Source organism: Apostichopus japonicus, chromosome 19 (genome assembly GCF_037975245.1).
Source record: "Apostichopus japonicus isolate 1M-3 chromosome 19, ASM3797524v1, whole genome shotgun sequence".
Classification (NCBI taxonomy): Eukaryota; Metazoa; Echinodermata; class Holothuroidea; order Aspidochirotida; family Stichopodidae; genus Apostichopus; species Apostichopus japonicus.
Window position 1 is genome coordinate 1,876,108 of NC_092579.1, and position 26,116 is coordinate 1,902,223.

Sequence of the window (26,116 nt, forward strand, 5' to 3'; positions counted from 1 at the left end):
TTCTTGGAGAGGACTCCAGATCCACATCCCCTTCTTGTTTTAATATCCTGGATCCATCACTGACTCTATTGCAGGCAGGGATTTGGCCAGTCACTAATAGGTAAAAGTGATTACCAGTGATTTTGTAGACTTGAGTCGAGTCATATACATGCATCCAGTCGTTGATCCAAGATATTGTATTATGTCCTGGGGGTGGGGTTGTCGGTAGAGGGGTGGGTGAGTTCAAAGACCGGTTTAGGGTACTTTAATAGTTGGTTCCAATCTCCGTGGCATGGTCTTCTATGCTAACATGATATTAGCTAATAATAAGACTGCATGGCTTTTGTTTATTATTGTCACTATAGTTTAAAGCAGCCTTTTTATGTTATATGAAGTATTGGGGTGTAAAAATTAGGGTTGAAGTAGCCTTTGTTCGTTATTTGAAGTATAGGGACGTACAAATTAGGCTTGAAGTAGCCTTTATACGTTATTTGAAATATTGGAGTGTACAAATTATGGTTGAAGTTGCATATATGTTACTACAAGTATAGGGGTGTACAAATTAGGCCAGAGAAGAAACTTTTGACCACATTAGATAAACGAAAGCTCGTATCATGTATAAAAATCCCTAGCAGAAGTGAAGGCGCACTCAAGTGATTGTTGGAATATAGGCTATGACTCCTAGTCTGGGCCCTCTATATAACAAACAAAGCAGGCTTTCTGAAAACCATAACATTACAAAACTTATTTCGACCAAGGGAAGTCAACCGAAAACCTAACCTAGTTCAATTTGAAGCAGACATGGAGATCGCAAATCTCATTAGGATCTGAACAAATTGATGTTCATTCATGTTGTCCCAGCTTTGAGCATTCTGAAAAGAGAATAGCTTTCCACCAGAGTAGAGGTTTCCTAGTGTTGTAATGGCCACCCATCCCCAAGTTCTAATCAGCGCATCACATTTTTCACTCATTCTTCAAACAATGCTAGAACTAAGGTCGATTTTCAGTGAGAGAAAGTGGTTTGAGGATGGATGTAGATGTGTTTAGACTCAGATCGGGACACAAGGGCAATTACCACCGTGCCCCTTTCTGCACTATTCAGTACCGTATCAGAAGCGTAGCCAAGGGGGGGGGCGAAGGGGGCAGCCGCCCCCCCCCTGAGCATTTTTGTTAATGTTTATCGCTAGTAATTTCAAAAGAGAAAATTCTAAGATGCAACTTACAAGGCCTGGGAAGTGCCATTTCCAGCGATCTGGGAGGCATTTTCAGCCAAAATTTTCTTGTACGCTTCGCGCCAATTATGGTGGCGCTACGCTTAGATAGTTTGCTATGTCGTATCTACGGCTCTGATAGTGTGCCTATATTTTCGCCCCTCCCTTCGCAAATTCCTGGCTACGCGCCTGTACCATATATCATGAAAATAAGTAACACACTATTCTTTATTCCATATCTTCCCTGGGCCCTCAACGTATTGACCCCCGGCCTCAAGAATGTGTCCAACTAATCACCCCCCCCCCCTTTCCCTTCCCACACACACACACATACTCTCTAATCAGGTCTGAGAGGATGTAACATGTCTGTGCAAGTCTGAGCATAAGTTAAAGATGAAGTGACCTTCCGTGATGTATAGTTACTTGGCGACTTCGGTTATGCAATTGGATCAGCCATTATGTAAACAACAACAAAAAGAAATCGAATGAAGGTATTATCAAAAGGTCTCATACCGAACCACGCTGGTTTGATGTAAGGAGAATGCGAATTAAGTTCATCTGTGACCGGTCACTTATAATAACGAAAGAACGAAATTTAAGGGGGGAGGGGGGGTGAACAATTAGTTAAAATAATTTGCTTATTGTACATATTTATTTGGGGAAAAAAGGAAAAATAGAAAAACTGTAATATCTTAAAGAATGGACATCATTATTCATCGTATTTATTTCAGCATTGATTCGTTCATTTACAAAATTGTTGAATAGTTTCATAATGATAATTATAATTATAAAATATGATAATAATTAGGTAGGCTTTGAAGTCAGTCACACACATGAATATGTAAAGGCACTACATTCAGTAACTTCTAAAGTCAAAGTCGCTTTCTCAATGAACATTATGAAAACAATTTTATCTGCTCCAGGTAAGAATTATTCTACCTTTAAGCATATAGCTGTACAAAATGATTTTCTCTTCATTTTACGTTATTGTTACGAAAAATAATTTAAATCAACCTCACGCGCTTCATTTTAAATTTCTCAAGATAAAAAAGGGAGTAGAAAAGTTATACATAAAACTACAAATGAAAGAGAGAAAATTTTTATTTATAAACTTCTCTATCTACAGTTAAAGTCCTGTAACTTATGTAAAACCATCAAACCATCTTTATTATAATTGTAAAAACGTCAAATATAACTAAAGCGTTTGTTGACCGACTCGAAGATAGATTCAGAGTTGAGATATGACGACCGCGGATTCGACATGCACAATTGAAGGGTGAACCCCGTATATACATTTCTAGTACTTTTCAACATGTTTTTAAGTGTTACGGACACTATACCCAAGTTGCTCCATATTCAGTATATATGTTGTGTATGATAATCTCATTCATAATTCTGCTGAATTGTTTTCGAAAAGCTCTCTGCGTTTCCAAAATATACACATTTGAAATTTTGATAAATTGGGAAACTTTTCAAATATATACAAATTATGACGTGGAGTGTTGCGATCATCAAAGTTTCTTATTTTAGGCCTTAATTAATAAGTCAAATCCTAATTCCAAGCCCACAAGTATCATTTGAATTAATGTGATATTCCTCTTGGTAAAGAAGACATTGAAATGTTTCAAAACATCGATTTAGGCCACAATCCTGGGTCAGTGTCTTTGAAGCGAAGTTTGTAAAAGCAAAGAGGTAACATAACATGAAAATTAGGCAGTCACTCCCTGTACATCATCAATGTGCATAATTAGCTAATGTTTATTCATAAATAAAACCAGAATTCAGAAAAGACTTGTAAAATGGTCAATCTTTGATGGATTTCGATGGGAGTTGCAGCCATTTCCATGATTGATACTGCCAATTAGAGTGATAAAGGACAATTTTGTTCCTATGGTGTCCGTAAATCTTTAACCTCACATATTTATTAAATGTATTCAATGGTCTCGAGTGATATTTAAAGCTACTAATTGATTAATTTTTCTGCCAAAGTCATCTATACTCTCGGCGAATATACTTGAAACATAATATGACTTGCATACTGGAATTTCTTAAGAACCCTCATCTGGTTACTACATCCATACCGTTGAAGAAGTATTGCTTAGTGTGTCGAGCCATTAGACTCAGACACGACTGAAAACTTCTACCGTCACGTTAACTTTAACTTAGGTGCGTAGAACATACTTGATATGATTTTATCCAGCTTGTCATGTTGTCCTTAAACCGTTTGCATTAATCTACTTGCGCAAGTCTCCGATAGGTGCTTTTTCATATTTATGAAACCAGCAAAACCAGAGAGTTGCGATCTGAAGAATAAGGTAAGACAAACCTAATTAACCAGGACGACATACCCTCAATACACGAACTGTTGTGAGTATTAAAAGGAGTGAAGAACAGCGCACAAAGAAACGTCTGATGCCGGTAATCTGACCTAGCTTCGAATGAGGTGTAACAGAAGTGTTAGACACCACCATCAATCCCAGAAAATACACACAGCATGCTACCGTAGGTAATTAGACACTAGAGTACAGTCAATACATACAGCTAAGGTCAATACCCACAATACAGTGTACATAGCAGCGATGGACATCTCAGGTCCAGATAAAAGATAACAAGGTATCACGTTTCATTACTGTTTGCATTTTGTAGCTACAAGGAAAAAACTTCATTTGCAAGCAACGGAAAGTTAACCCTTTTTTCAGAGGGCGGCACGTGGTTTGGGGCGAGTCTTCAATGCATTTAATTGGGCCTATTCTTACCTTCAGTGCGTACATCATAGCTTCGATATAAATTGCACTTTTGTTTCAATGCCCTGTTTAGTGTAGGCAAGTAACAAATCGAACACGCCGCTTCGGGCAATGTCGGTACCGTACGGAAGCGATGAAGAGACGTGTAAATTGATGTTTTAATGAGATGCAACATGACTACAAGTTGAAAATTGATGTTTTTTAATGACATATTCTAAATCGTCAAAATATTGAAAATCTGAAATTTACGTTTGATGCCAGAAATCTACAAAATGGCGTTTCGTTGAGATGCATCAATTCGTCAAAACTGACCCAACCCGAAATTTACCGACTTGCCCTCTTCCAAATCTGGAAAAAAATGAAACAAAGTCTGGTATAATGTCGTCAAAACGTCAATCTTGAGATATATTCCATTTCGATGAGTTAATTAATGCATCTCGACCGCAAAAAGAACGCCAATTTTCAACTTGTTGACATTTTGACGAGTTAATGCATCTCGAGAAAAAAATCGTTAATTTTTCAGATTTTGTTATTTACTTTGATGAATTAGGAAGTGGTCGACAAAATGTCAGTTTCAAGATACTTGTCATTTTGACGAAATTGATGCATCTGATCGTTCCATGTTCCTTCTACGCTTCCGTACCTGTAACCTTTATAATCGTCCATTTCATTCAACATGCGATATCGGCTTCCTCCGATGAATATTCAGAATGTTCAGACTTTAGAGCTGGATGATTCGTCATCTCGTCTCTCAAAGTGCAGGTATGTACTAGCTGACGTACCAGTGTCTTTATGCCGCAAGTCTTCGCTAGATTGCACAGTTGTGTAGTCTCTGTGGCAACAATACCACGGTTGAAAGATGAAGGAAGGCGACCCGAGGGCGAGAGGTATAAGCAGTACAGCTGCCAATGACCAGCAAGCAGCGATGGATATATGGGCGACACGGTATGACCCAGTCAGGTCATAACTCAAACCTACAATTATAAACAACAACAACAACAAAACATTAACGAATGTGTAAAATTCATTGACGAACTTTAAACTCATACTATCTAAAACTTTGATTATTTTGCTTTACTTTTGTGTAATACTCTCCCATTTTTTGTTTGTTTTTTGAAACCCTTGTACTCTTAAACAGATGCAGACTTGGACCCCATATTTTGCTAAGGATAAGAAAATACTCGAGAAGGTCCAGAGGAGGGCTACTAGGATGATTAGTTCCTTAAAGAGTGTTCCTTATTATAGGCGGTTACAGCTGCTGAATCTCACCACACTGGAGCTTAGGGGGTTACGTGATGACTTGATTCAGGTTTTTCAAGATTGTGTATGGTTTTGATAATTTATCCTTCACTGACTTTGCATGTTTGCTAATAGTAGTTGTTCTAGGGTCATTGTCTTCATAAGATACAAAATAGGATTATTATTCGGCATAACTATTTTTCATAATAGGGTAACGTTGTGAATGAGTGGAATGGTTTGCCTATGACAGGTTCTATGACAGGTCACGAAGTATAGGCATTTTTTGTAACATTTTTTTTTTAAATAGGGATATCCTATACGCATTGGAAGCGCTATTTGAACAAGACGAGCCATGAATGTCTACACAGTTATACCAATACACTCTGTCATTGAGGGATGAAAGCACCGCTCTTCCTCGCTCCCCCCCCCCCTCAACCCCACCCAACCCCATCACCCCTTGCACTAATTCCAAAATCGTACAATCGGAACTTTATGTTCGCTTTGAGACGACATTTTCGAAATAATATCGAAGACACACATGTTACTCCTACTGTGAGGAAAGGAAGATTAGGAGAGAGGATGGGAGGGGGAGGGGAAGAAGGTAGGAGGGGTGAAAACTATAAACTATAAATTTAAAGCCTATCGTATTGTTCCCCTTGGTTGTTTTCTCTCTATAAGGCACAAAACAATGTCAATGACCTGATATAAGCGCTTGTTATTCACAGTGAACACAAAAGGGTTCGATGTTTCTTGGTTTTCATATTTTCAGATGGCCGTAGCTGCCATCAACGGTTTAGTTTATGTTAACAACATATATCGCTCTATTCAAAATGCAAAATCGCCCATGTAAAAACTCTAACGACCGTTTACTTACCACCCACTAAAGAGGCAGAGAGGAATGCTACTCCAACAGAAATGTACATAAAGTTAATTAAAATTGGTGAAAGTTCCTGACCGAAGACTTCAATGGCGGCAGCCAGATTTCTCGAAGATATGTTGCCGCGAATTAGACCGTTCACTGCGAGAAAAAAAAATGAAATTTAAAAACCACTGCCCTTTTTTATTCAGAAAATATACGTAAGTCAAAATATAGCGTGTATATTACGGTATTCCAGATAAACTTATGTTAGTAACACGATCTCAATTTGTGTCAGTGAAGAACATATAGATAGTCATGGTGTGTATAGTATAAGAAAGTCAAGGTTAAAAAATAGTCTTAAGATCTGTGTTTGGTATGAATTCGACACTAACATTCTCGTAGTAATGTAGTTGCTTACCTAGCTAGGCAAGTTCATTTTCATTATACACTCAGTGAAGAAAAGTCTTCTTCAATTTAGTGTGTGATAAATATATTACTTGAACAATATCTGGGCGACGAAAATATTACAATGATATGTATGTATTGCTTGCTAATCATTGTTAATATGCCTGCAAACATCAATACTATTTCTGTTTTACTTTAATCAGTCGTTAACTTGTCTTACAAAACGGACGGATGGATCTCCAAACAAAACAAACCAGACAGCAAAACTGCAGTGTGGTTTCGATGATGCTACATATATAATGTGATATGTATGTGACACACTAGGCTGTAGGGTACAGCCAGGATGAATAACATGTTTCAAAGGAGTCCAGTAAAACACATTAATATATGACAAACAATATTAACATTGGCAGCTGATAACCGAGATGGACACTTTTCTTGTATTCAGCGTACATATTGATCGCTACAATGCTTATTGTTAGTAGCATATACTCTACTGTGCAGGGGTTGCCTGCGCATAACCAAGCCGTCGTTATATCGACGTTTAATTGTTTGTTTTTTTAATTGGTTGAGAAATGAATCTATGAACAAAACTTATTTATGAATGCCTTTAAAAACACATTACGTACTTCGTATGCATCACACCCTTCCCTCTAATACATTTTATTTTAGATTTCAAATTATGTTTTCGCTGTATGCTTATAAATGTTCCGCACATGAAAACTCCCCGTACAAAAAGCACGTGCAGATAGCGAACCATTTTACACAGCATTGAGATCAGTCATTGATAAAATTCTAACTAGGCGACAGTCAATTTTCGTACCCGGCGCATAGCCGTTTCCCAACGTAACTACATCCAAACCTGAAGTTTTTATTTGGCACTGAATCTCGACAATCGAGAAATACGACTGAAAACTTCCAATAGCATCGCTGTATGTACAAAGAGTACACCTTTTTTCACACAACGTATGTAGCGAAAGTATGCAGCCAAGCGACACGCTGAGGCCCACGGAACTTTGTTCGCGATTTTTTATTCGATTCTACGGATGCCCATAAGCTAATTTCCAATTGCCAACAGCCTCCTATTCTAACGAGGCGTAAAGCACATGTTATCGGATAGGCTGGTCGGTGGAAGATACGGTAGATTATAAAACAGGTTTGGGGGTTCAACAATTTGGCTTCTGGTGACTCCAATGGCCTTTGACCTCCACAAAAAAACAATAGTCTGATGTGCTAAAAGCTACTTTTGTTTGATATTTTGTTGGGGTTCAACCTGACCAAGACTCACATTTGACCTGATTTGCTCTCTGAATTGAATAAACCCCATTGTCAGAAGCTGCGGTTTTATTACAAGTACCGATAACCTATTCATCAGATAGGCAACTAATTAAAGTCGGTCATTATTTACTTCGTAAATAAGTTACAAAGTAAGTTAACAATAAAAGTGTTCGGTTTATGACTAGCCATCTGTATACACATTGGTATTTGAAGATTTGAACTTACGTTCGTTTGTTTAATACGTAGTTTGGAGCAGGAGCCGCAAGAACCAAAACAAAATAACACTTAGTAGGCTATAAAATATTAATTTCCACATTTAGTTTTTGAAAGTTTTTAAAGGCGAGATAGACACAGACATACAATTTCTTGTCAAAGCAGCTCTGTAAGGCTTCTTCCAAATTTCCTATATAAAGGTTAGATCTATGCTTAGTATTGAATTAATCACAAGTATTGATCAAATTAGAACATATTATAAAATGTGTTCTAAGGAATGACATAATAAGAGACATTTCATTGGTTTATAGAAAACAAGTCATAAAGAGACGTTTTCATATTATTGTTATTTGTTAGTATTAATCACAAGTGTGAAGAAGATTTTTTTTTCCACCGTTTGTAATTATTACCCATTTGAAATGAAATTTGAGTTGTCACCTTATAGTATATAGGATATAATTTACGTGTGATACAGTCAATGTTTGTCCTAACGAACTTACCTATACTGTAGGCAAAAATGTAGGCTGTAATGTTTTCCCAGTATACCATTCCTAGTGACATCACACCCCCAGTGATGCACATGAATACCGTAAGCATCATGTTGCTCATAAAGAGTCTATTCCCGATGATAATATTTAACACTTTCGCTGCAGTCTGTGACATGGCGTAGATTGTAACAAACCAAGATGAATCAGTAACACTTCTACCTTGTACTACCAAGATTTCAACCTGGAAAGATAGAAATAGCGATGAAGATGATTTTGGGAATGAAAGGATCGTAATGCAGTCATGAATTTCACTTTGACTATACCTGTGTTGATCACCAATGTATAGTAAATGATATGACCCATTGAAACTACTATTAGATGATCCTCTTGCAAAAAGAGGCATTTTTCGCCGCTCCAACCCCCCTCCTCCCCACTCCCTCCTCCCCCACCCTACCATCATTGGCTATAGTTTCATTCATGCACTGATTTCATACTTTTAGAGACTTGGACACAGCCTATAGTGAGGTAATATTATGACATTGCGTAAAACAATATATCGTGTTACGCCTGTGAATGAAGACACAGCACGGTCGTACGTATATGGACCCTCCAACCCCCCCCCCCCACCCATCTCGCTCATCTAACAAAAACTCCATGCGTGAAATATTGGAAATGCCGATTTGTTCCCTTTGTAAATTATTGACAGAAATATTATAACGCCGGTATTTTGGGCTTTTTTTCCAATTTTCGACGACATGCTTCTAGCTCGCAAAATTCTTACCAAACTTATCATGACAAACGCCATACAGAGAACGAACAAAATGGTTGTCAAGGAGAAAATCCAAATGGCAGGCACGTGCAGAGTATGCGCTAGATCTTTCTTCCTCACTACTCTGATTTCACCCTTCTGTAAAACGTCAGATTCGATCTTTTCTTTGACGAAATCACTCTGGTTTTCATCAGCCTCAATTGGAAGTTGTTCGCGGCTAGTACTGGCGAGGACGTAACAGGTTGGAAGGCAGAGTGTGATGATAACTAACGAAGAAATTTGACAAACCAATCTCCAACCGAGGTTTGTAACTCCAATTGTGAAAACTGGACAGAGGGCAAACATACCTGAAGATTATAAAGAAGTATATACAACGACATAACAGAAGTGACGGCAATTCACGTAGACATTTCCTTATGTTCCTTGAAGACTGGTGATTTTATGTCTCATCTAGAAGCGTAATGTTAAAGCAGTGGCGTCGCCGGGACATTTGTAAATGAGGGGTGGGGAGAAGCAAATTGAGAGCAATATGGGGTGGGGGTGGTCACATAATGCCGGTAATACAAGCTGGGGCCGGAGGCGGCGAGCGCGAAGCCATGTCGGCGTGGGTTCCATGGGCCCGTGGTGGAGGTCAAGACGGTGCAATCCCTGAAACCATGAGGTTTTCATCGTTTCGAGAAATTAAATCAGTCTTCAAATCTGCAGAACTTTGGAGGTACGCGTATTCTTATCATACTCAGTAGAAGTCAAATAGTTGTGTATCTTTCTACCTCTTTTGGGGACATGGAAAATTCATTTGATGGTAGTGGGGGGGGGAAGGATTATATCAAGGGGCTCGGAACATTATAGTTGTTATGATTATTGCTTGGGTGGGTGCAGTGTGGGCGGGGTGAGTTTTAAGGATCGGCGCCGATGCAGATAAACGTGGAATACTCTCACCCACTGTTTCGCCAATGGCGCAGAAGGAACACGCACGTACTAGTGCTGACCCTTTGAAGAAACTCGTGATTAGTTGTGTGGAAACAGTTTGAATGAAACAAAGTCCAAGACCTTGTACCACTCCGTAGAATAACATTATCATCCAGATCTTTGTCGAGAACGTGCATAGGAAGAGACCTCCTCCGACCATAAGTATACCAATGACAGCAACGGGTCTAGGTCCCCATTTCTGGTTCAGGAAGGTTGGTAGAGGGGTAGAAAGGTTACAAACAGCCCATGCTACTGAACCAATCTCACCTGTGGATTGACAAAACAGAAACACAAAAAAATCGCAAGACAATATAAACAAAATAATAATAATAAAATATGGTATGTATTAGCAGTAAGAATGTTTATGATTTGTCACATTTGACATACTCATGTAGCACTAAAATCAGTCGCGGTCTCGTTAGTACCAAAATTTTGGTATCATATACTAGTCCTCTGTTTTAGATATGAATTTAGCATATTCCATTACTAACGACTTGTTGCTTTTCAAATGTATTGTCGGCGCTCCATAAAGTTATGCGTTTCAATTTCATTCAAAGTGACTTATCAGAACAGTGCTGGTAAAGTACGTAACATGAAGATTAAAATAAGAGTATGCAACAAATACATGTTAAAATAGTTTATAAAAACATTTACAAGGATAGAATAAATCTTAATAACTTTCCCTTGCTACTTTTCGAAATATTAAAACAAAGCAGGAATGCGTCATGGACATCAAGAAATGGATGACTCAGAATAGATTGAAATTGAATGACTCTCTTTTGCTAAAGTGTTATTGTGCCATCTCCTTCTGCATGGAATATTGGTGTCCTTCTTGACGATACGTACACGCACACGTTACGTATACGTACACGTTCAAACAACCAATAACAAGTACATGCCGCGCCATATCCTTCTTTCTACGGAAAATCGGGCGGATCAGAAAGTTTCTTTCAACGAAATCGTGCTCTACTAAATGTGTCCATGCCGAGTTTTCCTCGAAGCTGGGTTAATGTAATTCCTTGCTGTATGGCCTGCCTCATGTCCAATGTCTTCAACGGGCACAGAATACCGCAGCAAGAATTGTCACACGTAGTAAAAAATCCAACCATATCACTCCGGTGTTGCGACAACTACACTGGTTGCCTGTGTCATATCGCATTGAATTTAAGCTCCTGCTTATGGCATATACAGTTTTAAACGGTTTGGCCCCACAGTACCTACACAATTTGATCACACCGTATTCCAGCTTCTCGCTCACTTCGTTCTGCGAACAAGAGCCTTCTGGTGGTACCCAAATGGAGGCTTGCATCTTATTATGGTCGTCGTTCATTCTCCGTAGCAGCCCCTGAACTCTGGAACAAACTTCCGTCTGGAATATATATATATATATATATATATAGTTCGTTTCAACAGATATACATAGTGTATGTATGTGTATATAAACTGCAGGCTTTGTATAACTGAAATGAGGGCGTATTACCCAAGTGTTATGATTGTAATGAGTGCACCCGGGTGCTTTGAATCTGACAATTTAAACAGAATTACCACCTTCTAGAGGCAAGCCAAGTAAATAAGAAATGAATGTGTAGCAAATGGTATGACAGCTATAAAAGTCCCAAAAGGACGAAACCGGTCGTGAAGTAGAATTTTTCTGGTGTGTTGATCTTTATTAATTTATTATTTTATTATATACACTTATATGGAAGTGACAAGAACACCACGAAAGCGAATGACTATCAAGGTCTCCCCAGGGTTATTAGACTCTCGCGGTCTCACCATATATAATAACAAAAATATCATATAAAAAATCAGACCAAATAATACTATCCTGATCTCGCAAGTAAGTCACTACAGGTTTATGTATGTTTCCCGCCTGGGAATCAACCAGATACTTGTAATTGCATTTCATTGGTCTTCAGATCCAACCCACATATTCTGCTCCAAATCCCCCCATGCCCCCTCCTGTAACCCCACATCTACTGTCGGAACAGACGTTATGAAACGCTAAACCCATAATGAGACTGCCCTGGCGATACTCAGTCGGCAGTACCCATCATAAGACACACTCTTGCAATAAAGATATGCTTCTTATTGCACATCAATAAAAACTACCGGCATAATTAATGTAAGTTAAATTGTGTCGCAAATCGTTACAAGATCAAATGAACGGCAATCCGATCCAAGGTAATCAGCTAGTATACTGTTATCTCTATAATAGTCAACAACTGTGTTACCTTCACAGAGATAAGAATGACACACGTTTGTTCTTAGCGGCCTGATCACAGTGTAACTTAACCCATGCATGTATAGAATATGCTATACTGTGCATGCTATAGTAAAGACCAGCATGCTAATGGGCATATCTAGCTCAAAGACAACGAACAACTGCTAACGATGTATACCAAACATATCAGCATGGTTTTTTTTCTATGGAAGTAGTACCGCATGCATTTACCATTTGGTTATGCACGTTACAAATAAATCAACAGATAGACGTTGTTAGTATTGCGTCAAACTTTTGCTGAAAGTAAGCCTATCATGCATAAGTTGGGATATGGTCGGGGGGGGGGGGGGGGTGGGAGTGGGGACGCATAGAGTAACGATCAAAATGTTACGGTTTTACAAAGAACACTGCAGATGAATATAAAAAACACTACCGTTTAAGAGAATCGATTATTTTAAAACAGGGGAGATAAGGAGGGGGGGATTCGGGTGGGTGAGAAGTAAGTAGGAAGTAGGAAGGGGAACACTGCAACTCTATACATTGCCTCACCCTCACTCCGAAGGTAATTTGTGAAATCCACTTGTTCGTCTTCTGTGAAACAATGGACCTGAGCCGGGCTTAATAAAAATAAGCCACTGGAAGATATCTCTTTTAAGAGCGTATAACCTCAAACGTTTTAGAGTGATTCTAAATAAAATGAAAGAAGAGATTTTTCGCTCTAATTAATGAGACATGTTAAGAAAGCCTAGGCATGATAGCTTCAAGTTGCACATTTAAACAAAACCCAATTGACTGTTCAATAAACCTTTATCTAAGTTCACTGCTGGTCAGACGAGATAAATCTGCTGGTCAACAAAATGACCAAATAAGAACAACGGTGAAGCCACACACAGAAAAAAAAACTTACAATTACTGATTGATTAGCGAGATCGAATCGGACTTCCTGGAGTCAGGTACCTGTCAACTAACATTACGATAAATAAATAGTATAGTTAATCGTTAACGAGATGAATACCTCCACTATAACTGCAGTGTATAATATAACAGGTATAAGCAGGGATAAATGCACCCTGCAAACAGATTATATAGAAGCTTACATGGTTAGCTCATGCATGTCTCAAAATACACTGTGCTTGACTTGTGCTTGTGCTTGTGCTTGACTTGTGCTTGACAAAATACACTGTGCTTGACAAAATACACTGTGCACGGCAATGACTTAGCCGTGCTCCATTTTAATACCAGAATTAGTAGCCGGGACATTCTACTCACAATTAACGCTGGCCGAAAATAATTCATTATTACATTACTGATTACGACATATAGAAAAGTAATTGCCAACAGAAAATGCTCGTCTTATAGGCTAAATGCACTGCCAAGAGGGCCTCAGTATGACGAAGACCCTCACCACCCCCCCCCGCCCCCACCCACACACATATGTGCCCAATCTAATCACGCTAATATGTTTGAAACTCCGATTAATTTTGAGTCAGTGAAATATTCACGATTAATTATTAATTGTTTTGAGTAGTCGCATTAAATGAAACCTTCAGTTTAGTCATTCAAGGAAGCTGGAGGCCGCACTAATAATTATTTTACCCCCAATAATATGATAAAGGCAGGTCACCGATGAAATTCCACAACATCCTCGTCTTCACCCATGCATGTTGGTTGAATTCATAGCGACACTTCAAGGAATTGCCTTTGCTCGGCAAAATGAGTAATAGAAAATCCATTCGGTGCAGAAATGTATCAAACTTGGTTAAGAGATGTGACCTATAACTATAGAAATGGACTGATGATACTTTCCACAGCTGGACTTGGCACCAAATATTTCCTGTTTTTCAATATAGTTATAAATAATCAGTCGCAGCATCACAGCGAAGTTGATGATGCCCTAGTATATGGTGAGCGTTAATAACGAAGGTATATTCATACAATCGTGCCATCATCTCACAATCGAATTCTTCTTTTCCGTGTACAGTGGAACCTCTTTTATTTTCCACCAAGGACGAACTTGCTCGGTTTTTCTCTCGTTTCTCTTCGTCAATAATATAACAATGTAAAGCCAGTGCTTTACAATCGTCTACCCATGCAACAAAGTCCACAGGAATTTAAAAATCATAATAATAATAATAATCGTAATTCGTATGTAATTGTACATAACTAGTACTGTGTAACTGTTTAAGTTTATTCACAGTAGCCTTCATTTCTCATGTTATGTTGTCATCACTGACATTAACATATTTCCACTCAATGCTCTTGATATATAACTGCATGAGGGTTTTCTATATAAGATTTGTAACGTTTGAATGAATGTTAGATGATACGTAAAATAGGTATTAAAATCTCCCTTCTTCATTCCCCCTGTTATTTATTTATTTATTTGATTTAATTTTTTTTTCTTCTTCAAAGTTTCAATAGCCATTAAAAATGTCGGACGTTTGGGTAGACATATAGATGTGCCCAGCAGGACATCTTCCACTGTAGCTTTTGTTTCCAGGTCTTGTAAGAAACTGAAATGGAGCTGGTCAGCAGATTTTCAGGGCAGATGGAAACTTTCCAACAGCAGTAGCCTTCATAAACTAGTCTCCTTCTTTTGAGAAAGGAACTGTGGATTTCATAGAAAGTGTTGTTAAACTTGATTGCATGGGGGGGGGGGGGGGTACAACTATACATAGCCTGTACAAATTGCAAAGCCTAGCTGACATGCTAATTGATATAAAAACATGGAAAGATGCATTAACACGCACATAAATGTCACAGACAACTTTGAATATGTTAGCTGATCTTTATACGACCATATATATATATATATATACGATCTTTATACACTATGACTAATAACGACTTAAAATCAAGAACATTGTATTGAAGACACAGGGAGATCTTGTCAATAGCCACCCATACCGACAGGTGGACAGCTCCTGGAGGTTACGGTAAGAAAAAAAAAATGACAAAAGTAAAACTAGTGTCAGCCAGAGGAAGGGGAGGGGAAGGAAGCTGACTTCACTGGTAGGCTTCCTCAACCCTGGTAATACTAACCTCCCATGGAGTATCTAACCATAAAAGTCAAAACCTTCCATACAATGATACGTAGACTATAATATTGTATATAGTTAGTCAACTAAAGATGACCTATAAACTGTTTTGTGTGTGGGTGGTGTTAGCTCTCCCAGTATATAATTACATGCAGTCTATTATCATGCGTATAAATATGAATGTTATCACTGAATCTGATCGCCAGTCGAATATCTTTGTCTGAGCCAATATTTGTAAATCGTGGCACGGTCATATCTATTGCACTTAACTTGCTTATAAATTGGAAAGACAATAGAATAAGATAACCTCTCTCACAAGTAGGTCATGTGAAATAGTATTCTACCGTTGTGCAGGGTCCTAATTCTTGTGTGAATGGGGATAGTTTCTCCCTTTGCCAATAATCTGCAATTTACATTGGCTGTATATTAACCCTTTTAAATTAAGCAATGAAAACAAGAATTGGGAAAGTCAGCCTATTTAGTACATATGATGAACCATCTTTACTTGATTTTGTTTTTGTTTTTTGGGGTCATAACGAAAAATGTAAACGGATAGACAAACGACAATAACAAGCTAATACTCCTTCTTTAACAATATGTCATATTTCATACACCAGATACCATAGGCGGCTGCAGTGATCTGTGCAAACTTTATGCGAAATAAGTCGTCATGGTCCACCTCATTTAATTAGTTGAAAATAAAACGACCAGTATAAGAAATCTTACTCTTAAATTAACACAGACAGTGCAAAAAGTGTTTGTCCACCGGCTTTCGCATAAAGTTATCTTTTAACACGAATCAGCGATACAGTTATTTACTGTTTCAGATAAATCAATAGTTTAACAGACTTTGTTCCTTCTTCTTCACCAAAATGCTGAGAGCCTGATCCATCTTAAAAAAGCATTTTGCGTCCTTTTCTATGATTTTTCTCAACCTCAGTCACTGACTCCACTATGCCATAACGACATTCATAACTTTAAACATCGTTTTTCTCCAAGATATTTTCCGTTGGGATCCCAATAAACCTCGCCCATAGCATGAATATTTAAACACTACGAACGTCATTGACCAATACGTAATACAACACCATGCTTGATTTGTGTACAGTCTATATGGCAGTTCCATAACAACTCCTTGGTTGTGCCAACGCAACTAAACCTGCATCTCTGATTGGTTGAATTCAAACTAGTGGGTTTGGGGGAATTGTATGCGATTAATTTTAAATGTGGAATTTGTCTTGGACACTTTCCTCATTATCTGCAAATATCCTTAATTACTCGCTAATTAACGTTGTTGGCAGGGAAAAACTTGGCTAATATCTTAGTTTGCTGTTTTGTGATTGATATATGTAAAAATTTCGAAGGACATGTCAAAAAAGTAGAAAACAGCGACCAAACGCAAAATGCTGCTTTAAAAACATATACCGGCTCTCATTTAAATGTGTACGATATTCACTGATGTTCCATCCGCCAGTCAGTCAGTTATGGTCAGTTATGGTCAGTGATGGTCATTTATGTTCAGTTATGGTCAGTTATGGTCAGTTAGTCACCCCATCAGCTTCAGTCAGTCACTGACTCACTCAGTCAACTTTAGCGTTGAGAACAGTCAGCCAGTCAGAACGTCAGCTGGTCAACCTGCTATAGTTTGTCAGTCAGCCGATCAGATAACCAATAAGTCAATCAGTTAGTCAGCCAAGCCGCTGACCTGTCAGTCAATCAGCTAGTCAGGTAACCAGTCAGTCAGTTACTACATTCAGCTTGAGTTTAGACCCCAGTCGGTCAGTCAGCCCACAAGTCAGTCAGACAGACATTCAGACAGTCAGCGCGCTAGTTACTTGAGACACTTATTTCAGAGTGCATTCCGTCAGTCAGACATCCTGACATTTTGTCAGTCAGTCAGCTAGTCAGGTAACCAGTCGGTCGGCTCGCCAGTCAGTCAGTAACTACATAGAGTTAAGTCTCCAGTCTGTCAGTCAGCCCACAAGTCAGTCACACAGACGTTCAGACATTCAGCGCGCCAGTTACTTGATACACTCGTTTCAGAGTACATTCCGTCAGTCAGACATCCTGCTATTTTGTCTGTCAGTCAGCTTATAAGATATGCAGACAGTCAATCAGCTGGCTAGTCAGTCGGTTACTAACTTTAGCGCTGAGTTCAATCATTCAGTCAGAACGTCAGCTGGTCAACCAGCTATAGTTTGTCAGTCAGCCGATCAGACAGCCAATCAGTCAGTCACCCAGTTAGTCAGGCAGCCACTGCCGGCCAGTCCTCCAGTCAATTAATCAGATATAGCTATAGTCACGGTAGCCAGCCGGCTCAGTAGGACAGCCAGACAAACATTCAGTCAGCCCGCCAGGTTAGTCAGTTACTCATATCAGCGTGAGGCCAGTCCCCCAGTCACTAATTGCAGAATGAACCTTCTTGCTTGACCTTCCGACTTACTTTTTCAACTAAGGCGTAGGCGTTTTAAGTTTCACGAATATCGTAAAAGACAATGGAATTTTTATATTTTCTGCCTGCGGAGGATTCCAATTCGTCTGGAAACAACATGAGGTTAAGCGACCTTTTCAAGAATTCATTTCCTGGGTTGTCAATAGTTCAGTAGAAGCAGACCAATCCCGGCGGTGCTAAGCCTGCCTGCCGTGTTCGTAAATAGAATTGAACTAAGCTCGAGTTCATATATAGTTTAATTCAATAACTGAAATAATAGTTCCCTTAGATATAGAAAACAGCTACCATTGACTATGTCTTTTGCTAATCTTGTCCAGAATATCAAACTAAATGGAGAATTGCTTAAGCTTTACACAATTATTAAGTAAAAGTACCCCGGCCTATGTTGTCATTCACATGATAGACATAATCACCAACGGGCATTATGTTGTTGTTAAAGGGAGTGATGTTTCAGTGATAAGACTTTCTTCGCCCCCTAAAAGTACGGTCACACGTCTGACGACCTCTGACCATTGTTAGAGTTTATCTGGCATTTCTAGATAATTCTGTAATCAGATATTCTGTCGAAGAGAGAAAACACTGTCATCAAACTGCTTATCTATACTGCACAAAGATTTTGTAGGTAAATATATAAATTAAGTTAGAGCGCCTAACGTTTCGATCCGGGCAGGAGCTTCTGTCTTCAAAGGCAAAGTGACGTGTCGGTCAGATTTGTAAGGGTTGACGAATGTCTCTGTTTCTGCCGATCATGTTAATCTCTAAAGGACGACCATCATTTTCCGATCCCACTACGCTCATAATCTGCTAGCCGGGACGTTCGATTAATACTGCACGATGAAAGAGCACGCTATAGAAACTCATTAACTGTTACAGAAATATGAACAGGCAAATTATCCTGTTTTTATGATTTTATGAATTATTATGTAAATCAATGTCCAAGTGACTTATGAAATTCAAATATGATATAACTTGTTTGCTATATACTGTGACCATTAAAGAAGTAAAGGTTGTCTTCGAATGTCGACAAAGCACGAATCGAGTTGTCTAGTACAATGTTCTCCCCTGTACTGCTACCTCTATCATGGCTAACTATACAAGGATACACGTAGTACAAAGTACAATGTGAATGTGAAGAATTCGACCTTCAGATGATGAAAACACCGGTCTTCCATCTGTGCTTTCGCAAAGGTAATAATAACCTTTCCAGAACTAACTCTACTGATTATTGCCTTACTGATAATCCACTATGTGATATAGTCTGTCATGCATGTTGTTACATGCAACTCTGTCCAATAGACAGCCAATGCACTGATGTAATGTGCACGCTGTAGTGTAATGTAGTGTTATTTCTAGACATAATGGGGCATGCCGTATAAACTCTCATTACAAATACACCATGATATGATTGCGTGATGATATGGAACTACCTTGAATCCGGGATTTATTATAAGAGGATAGCGCAACGTTAAATTTATGAAGTGGAACATTATTCAAAACATCCTGGTGGAACTTATATTCAAAGTTTTACCTATACTTCATATTTTGAATTCTTAATAGCTGTACAAAGTAAAAAGTTTGTACTATGAACGAACTCGAAGCAATCATATGCGATGCGATAGCGGCACACAGGCTGACTGACAACAAAATCATGTTGAGTTTTGCCTCCCTTTTGTTTTAACCTGTCCTGAATTAGGCATAACCCCCACAATACCACATATACAATATGATGGACATTTTGATAAACAATATATGCACTGGGGGGAAAACATCCACCATCTTAACGGAAATCGTTCAAAATAGGAAAGTCATAATGAATTCAACGTTGTGTACACATTCATGTGCAATGCGGTAAACGCACTTTTCTGCATAGAAAGTGGTTATGTTACTCCCTAGCCATATTTTTCTACCCCATTGCGGTAAAACCTTGTGGGAAAACTATTTTTTGTCAAAGAGATCTGGCCTCTAGAAGAATAGTCGGCCGCAACGCTCTACTCCACGGTGGCCACCTCCATGATTCTACAGTATTTGTAAAACACACCTTTAGTGCTGTGGAGTAAACCTGTTCCTTGTCAGGATTTCAAAGGTGAGGAGGTGAGAGATGAGGGGTGAGGGGGTAAGGGGCGAGGGGTGAGGGGTGAGGGGTGTGGGCATAGATTAAATACCAACAGACTAATTTAGGTAGAGGCCTACACCTGTATGAGACGACCAGAGAAATATTTCCAAATGAGGCGGTTCTGCACTGGGGTCATTGAAGCCGGCTTCCGTATAGGGGGTTCTGAAGCCAACCCTACCAATCCCACCCCAAGAAAAACAATAGACGTAAATGGTGCATTCTGCGATTTGGGCATATTTAGACTCTAAGTTAGGTCAATAAGTAGCTCCAAACGCAAAATTTTGGTAATAAAAATAGTTACAAAAAAGAAACAATAATAGTCAAAATTCCACACTGATTTAGGTATAAGGGGCCTTAATCTTTATGGGAGGGCCAGAGGCCAATCAAGTAGGGGTGCTACACTGAGGCATATTTAGTTTATAAGTTAGGTTTGAATAAGCAGCTCTAAATGCAAGATTTTGCTAAAAAATAATTTTGTGAGGTTTAAAGCAAGGAGGATGGGAGGGTGTACCCCCGCAGAAGTGTTCTAAATTTTGTTATCCTGCTGAATGCAAAAAGTCCTCGATTTAGCGAATTCCCGCCAACTAAATAGGCCAGGGAGAGGCCATGTCACCTTGAACTTCTCGGCTTCCGTAAAAATACCAGGCAAATTGCTTGTTCTGTTGGTTATGTGGGTGGTCATGGTACTTTAATCGCTTGTCCACAGCACGTATTTAGATAGATTGTTGGTTGCGTGTATTGTATGTCTACTTGTTAGTTGGTTTTATCAGTCCCAGTGACCTTGCATTGTGAAGAATTTCTCCATGACAGGTCAGGCAAGAAGGAAGTAAATACTTCCAATACGCACATATGACATTGTACAATCCACCGAGACGTCTATGGTAAGCCATGTGGGACAAAAACACCGCATATGTCTTAATTTGTATATATTCGCTTATTATTGCGAATATATGCGCGTATATATTACAGCAAATCATAAGGCTTAAATATATTCACGTATTTATTCGAATATATACACGTATTACTTCGAACACATATGAGGACTAATTCGAATATATACGCGTATTAATTCGAATCATATATTTGCAATCTCTCATTTATTGCACTGACGAGGCTACAATGTGATAAATCTCGAAACTCATTGAGAAAGCTATAATATACATGCCAGTTATTGTTTGTTTAATACGCGTATGTATTCGAATTAATCCGCATTTTCATTCGAATTAATCAACGTATATATTCGAATTACTACGAGGATATCTTATGCGATGTTTTGTCCCGTATGGCTTGCCATAGACGTATCGAAAAACATTAGATCCATACTGCTGAGAGGTTAAATCTTAATGATGGTAACAGAATTATCAAACAATTAAGGTGAACCCCGATAACCTATACCGCGGAGAGTAAACAGGATTTCTGGAAGTGAGGGTGAAGGGCACATTCAGGGGCATATAAACTGAAGCCGAGAAACTGAATATTTCATAAGAGAAAGACACGCTTTCCAGTAACAATTAACTTTTTTACATATGATGACATTTTATTTAGACGTAGGCAGAAGCATCATTCTATTTAGCAAGAAAGACTCTTTCTGAAAGCCTGTAGTGGTACAATAACGAAGTTGCAATGTTATATTTATGTACATTGGCTATATACGTAGGTATTCAATCAACGTTAGTAAAAAGTTTTGCCCCTAAAACAAGTAAATTACAGTAAGAAAGTTGAACCAATTTAGTTGTCGAACCAGTGGGGAAACCCATCTATGCTGATATTTGCCTTTAAAGACATTACATAAGCTGTTACACAGAGTTGTTTGCAAGCTAACATTGGCTGTAGTTCATATTGCAGATTGATATATAGGGCTATGAAGCCTATGAATCAGAATCATTGCAGACATGGTTTTATGACGGAATCTTTTTCATGCTCACTCTAACAACAATTGCATAAGTTGCATTCGTAATAGTTAACCTGATGAGATCCATTTGATATTTTTAAATTTGGACCTCTGCTGACCCCAAATGAATTTATTGGGTTCTGTACTCACTATAGGAAAGAAACATGCCAAATATGAGCTATGTGATGTAACCTATCTTGGGATATCGTGTTTACAAGATTTGTGTTAATAAGGCTTTACAGAGTGTGACCATTGATGACCCCAAATGACCGTTGACTTCCACCAAAACCAATATGGTTCTTGTGCAAAATATGAATATAAACTTAGTAAAGCTCCTATCTGGAGATACCATGTTTATAAGGATTTCAAGCTTTGACTCCCGGTGACCTTAAATGAACTCTGACCTACACCAAATTGTGTAAAACCTTTAAACCTGCATAAGGCTATTCTAACATACATATATGAGCTCATTTGATGGTTATGATCGATAGAACATTTTTGAGACTTTCACATTTTTCCTCTGCTGACGTCAAATGACCTTTGACCTCCACCTAAAACAATATGGTCCTTGTATTAATTATAGGGAATCCACATGCTTATATGAGAACTGCACGAGAACTAGTGAGGTATGATAAACATGTAAATTGTAGCAGACAAAACACAAAGCGCTGCTTTGGAAGATTTCCTATGATATCCGCGATCAGCATCTTCGTATGTAATAGTGCAATCACGCAACTTCGGTAGGGTCAACGAATCACGGTGGGGAGGGGAGGGGACTGCGGGGAGGGGGTTCAATACGATCATCAAGAGGGCAGGATTATATTTTGGCATGCGACCATTTTACGTAACTATCCATAAGTCAGTGCATGTTATGTTATGTGTGCAGGTGTTATTTCTTCGGATGAGAATTGTTGTGCAGGCACCTAGTGAAGAGGGCCCGGAACAGGGGAAGATGTGCAAGGGAAAGGTGAAAAGGCGATGGAAAGGAGATCGGGAAGAGGCCAAAGCGAGGTGGTTATCAAGCTGCAGAGCATTACTCAAAACAAGATTCCAAAGTCCCCGGAAGGTGTATCATACGTAAAGGAGAGTCAGCCGACTGGGAGGAGGGGGAAGTAACTGGGCGAGCATCATTATGGGGTAACATCCCCCGCCCTTGGGAGCCCCCACTGCTCGAGTAGAATGACTGAGTCATTATCTATGTGCTTGTTCGACTAACTTCCCTTTCGAAATTTAGCGCGCACATCCATAATATTAACCAACAACGCCCTCATTACCTTTCGGGAATCCTTGCATATACTGTAGTTTTGATTAGCTTACCTGCATCACATATGCTGTTCCAAAGAACCTGCGTTACTATGACAGCACAATGTGACGTACGTACAAAACGATCGACCAACTGACAAAGTAATAGACATTTGCCCAAATGCATGCTGGATCTTATATCCGTCATGATTGTATGCAAATTGAGCAGCAACATACTGCCCTCCAGCCAGGATCTGGGTATACCGCGGCTCAATCATTTCAACTGACAAATCGCACAGGTTGACCTGCAGTTGTCATACAAAGGGTGCGTTGAAAGGTCACTTTGAGTTTGTCAAAGAAAACAATAGGCCTATATATGCCTATGCAGACAATTGTTTTCTTCTACCTAGGGTGCAACGAAGAATGGAATATTTTCAATAATTGGAAGACTATATTATGTGGGTTAACATACGCTAGAAGCAATTGAAGATATCAAAATGGGTATGTTGCACGAGTCCCTGAGATGTTACCTTTGCGTTAAAGCATTCAGTCACAGCGTGCCTACAGAGGTATGTTTAAATAGCGATGCCTGACAATCGTCTCCAGGCCTAGTAAACCCTGGAGGTGCAGCTGGATGCGATAAATAACTAGACTAGTTTAGTCTACGCATGGTCTACCTCCATGGTCTACGTGACCGCATTACAGTTGGCATGTTAACTAATTAGCAAGGCGTCATGTGATGAATACAATTTACATAATTATGTGAGTTTGATATGTGGAAGCAATCAGAATCACATTGAAACGTCCCGACAACATGGACCTCATTCCAATGTTTGCATGCTTTTTTATTACAACTGCAATTCTTAATTCCTATTATTTTTTGTCGTTCAACTCAGAAGACACTTTCGTCATTTTCTTATAACAAAACGTTGCTTTTGAAGTGAACATTTTTTTAGTACAAAAATGGAAAAAGTGTCTTTTCCATTTACAACAAGTGGTGCTTCTCTATAGCTTTTGAAAAGAGGAACTTTGGAGAACTTTTAAGAAAAAGCCCCTACCAACCCCCTCCTAAAATATTACATATTACATATTAATATCCAATAACTTGTATCGTTCCAATAATCTACTGCTGATCTCCGAGACCCACAACCAACACAATGACATGCGCAAAAAAGGGCCCCGCCTCCATCGACTGTCTGGGGTCAAACATTCAGTAGGGAACAATTACACCTTCCTCGGGACCTTGGAACCCCTTCCATAAAGGTTCACCCACCTATGTCTAAGTCAGTCTGGGGAGGGGGGAATTGGCCCAGTCACCTCACCCCTACCTCACTGACCAATAATCTTTACACAAGTGGTAGGGCGGTTATTCGTTGATTGGACGGTTAAATTAACTGTATTGACTATAGTACGGAGAAAGAAATTGAACACTATGATAAGACAGTAAATCAATTCATTTCACCTGTCTCTTCCCCTCCCTATCCCCCTTACTCCTCCCCTCACCTTCAGTGGCGTCGCCAAAGAGTGGCCTGGGGGCACGAGCCCTCCCAAAATAAATCGTGCCCACAGGGTCCTGTGCCCCCCCCCACCCCGAAATTTGTAGTGTTAAACACATACTCAAAAAAAAACTTCTTTTTACAAACCTATTATGTTCATCAGTAAAACTTCTTCCCACCGACCATCACAATAACCAGTTGTTTTCTCACTATACAAGGTCACAGTGGCCCCGGCGTGAACCGCTAGTGCTTAAACTTCACTACTACCCTGCATGAATTTAAATTTAAATTTTCAACACCATTCTTCATGTTGTAAACTTTCCCAAACCGTCTTGAGATGGGGGGGGGGGGGGGCTGAAGTATGCTTCCGCCCAATTTATTCAAGCGAAAAAAACATCTGCTTGTTCTCTCATAATTGATAATCACCAGATAGCATTTTATGATCCTTAATTATTTCAAAACATTATCAAAGTACAAGGGTTAATTTCATATTTTATAACTTGTTTATCCGCCTCAATTAAAAACATTAATATCGGACAGACTAAACCCGAAAAATTCTTGAACATAAAGTTACGTCAAGTTGCATAATATTGCACCAGATTGCATCTAAAGACCCTTAATTAATCAAACAGTTCTCACCCCTCCCCTTAGACCCATCCCCCAGGATGGCATTCACAAATAAACATTGTGCCCCATAATTAAAAGTGCTGTGCCTCCCCCCCCCCCTCCCTCCTGTGCACTCCAAGATTGAAATGTCTGGCGACGCCAATGCTCACCTTCCCTCTCCGTCCATTTCCAACTACTCCCCTCCCTTCCCCTCCTTCCGTTTTCCACCTCATCTCTGAACAAGAATCTATCAAAAAATGAAGAGAATTTTAGAGTGCGACTTACCAGTTACTGTAGAAGAGGCTTGGAACTCTTCCTCTAAGGCCACAAATAGAACAGCAAACACAGTCAGCGGCGCATAAATTAACATATACAGCCAAGTTACTGCGGCAAGTACGACCATCGCCTTCCTGTTCTCCAGGCTGAACAACCCTTGTCCGCACATCCTGGGGTTGTTGGTGGCTCAAGATAGCAGATGCAAACTACACTATGCTACCAAATTTCATTCTGAGAGCAGTTAACTCCAGACGCGACTTTGCAAAACGAATCACTGTACAGATCTTTGTTATCTAACCTTACACCAACATTATAACATATATAAATAAAAACAGATTGCTGCGCAAATGTGAGCAGCCTCAGTTATGCACAGCTGTGACTTGTTGGCTTCCTGCTTCAATTCTGGGGTCAAAACTTAGAGCAGAATATATGAACTAGAGGGCGGACTCATAATATCGCTAACGCAAAGCCACTGTGCGACCATGGGGAACCAACCCGTACGCGATTACCAAACCGGGCAAGACACAACATATTGAGCGCGTATGTGTGTACAAGCTGTATACGACCTATAGGCTAGCTCAAACGATTTTTTCCTTCAAAAGCCAAAATAAGTAGGAGAGATGA

At 39.3% G+C, this 26,116-nt stretch overlaps 1 protein-coding gene across 4 annotated transcripts; it reads right to left on the minus strand.

The window, feature by feature from the left end:
- Window positions 1-1,882: 1,882 nt before the first annotated feature.
- On the minus strand, window positions 1,883-25,874 carry LOC139959933 (uncharacterized). 4 transcript variants are annotated; one of them, XR_011790260.1, is made up of 7 exons: window positions 25,502-25,874; window positions 10,125-10,421; window positions 9,198-9,532; window positions 8,429-8,657; window positions 6,048-6,191; window positions 4,578-4,908; window positions 1,883-4,282 (listed from the first exon to the last, which is right to left on the minus strand). XR_011790260.1 is itself a non-coding variant. In XM_071957879.1 (7 exons), the coding sequence occupies exons 3-7, from the start codon at window positions 10,312-10,314 to the stop codon at window positions 4,649-4,651; spliced, it is 1,158 nt and encodes a 385-aa protein (XP_071813980.1). In that variant the 5' UTR covers window positions 10,315-10,421; window positions 12,928-13,065; window positions 25,502-25,639; the 3' UTR covers window positions 1,883-4,648. The 4 variants fall into 4 exon arrangements, 3 of the variants coding, with proteins under 3 accessions (XP_071813980.1, XP_071813978.1, XP_071813979.1); XM_071957879.1 differs by adding an exon at window positions 12,928-13,065 and having other exon boundaries at window positions 1,883-4,908; window positions 25,502-25,639; XM_071957877.1 differs by having other exon boundaries at window positions 1,883-4,908.
- Between the last annotated feature and the right edge of the window lie 242 nt (window positions 25,875-26,116).

Coding starts and splice junctions, on each gene's coding strand:
- LOC139959933 (XM_071957877.1), bottom strand. CDS start 25,661: ATGTGCGGACAAGGGTTGTTCAGCCTGGAGAACAGGAAGGCGATGGTC. Junction 9,533..10,124: donor CGCCATTGGCGAAACAGTGG/GTGAGAGTATTC, acceptor TATAATCTTCAG/GTATGTTTGCCCTCTGTCCA. Junction 8,658..9,197: donor CGTTTGTCATGATAAGTTTG/GTAAGAATTTTG, acceptor CTATCTTTCCAG/GTTGAAATCTTGGTAGTACA.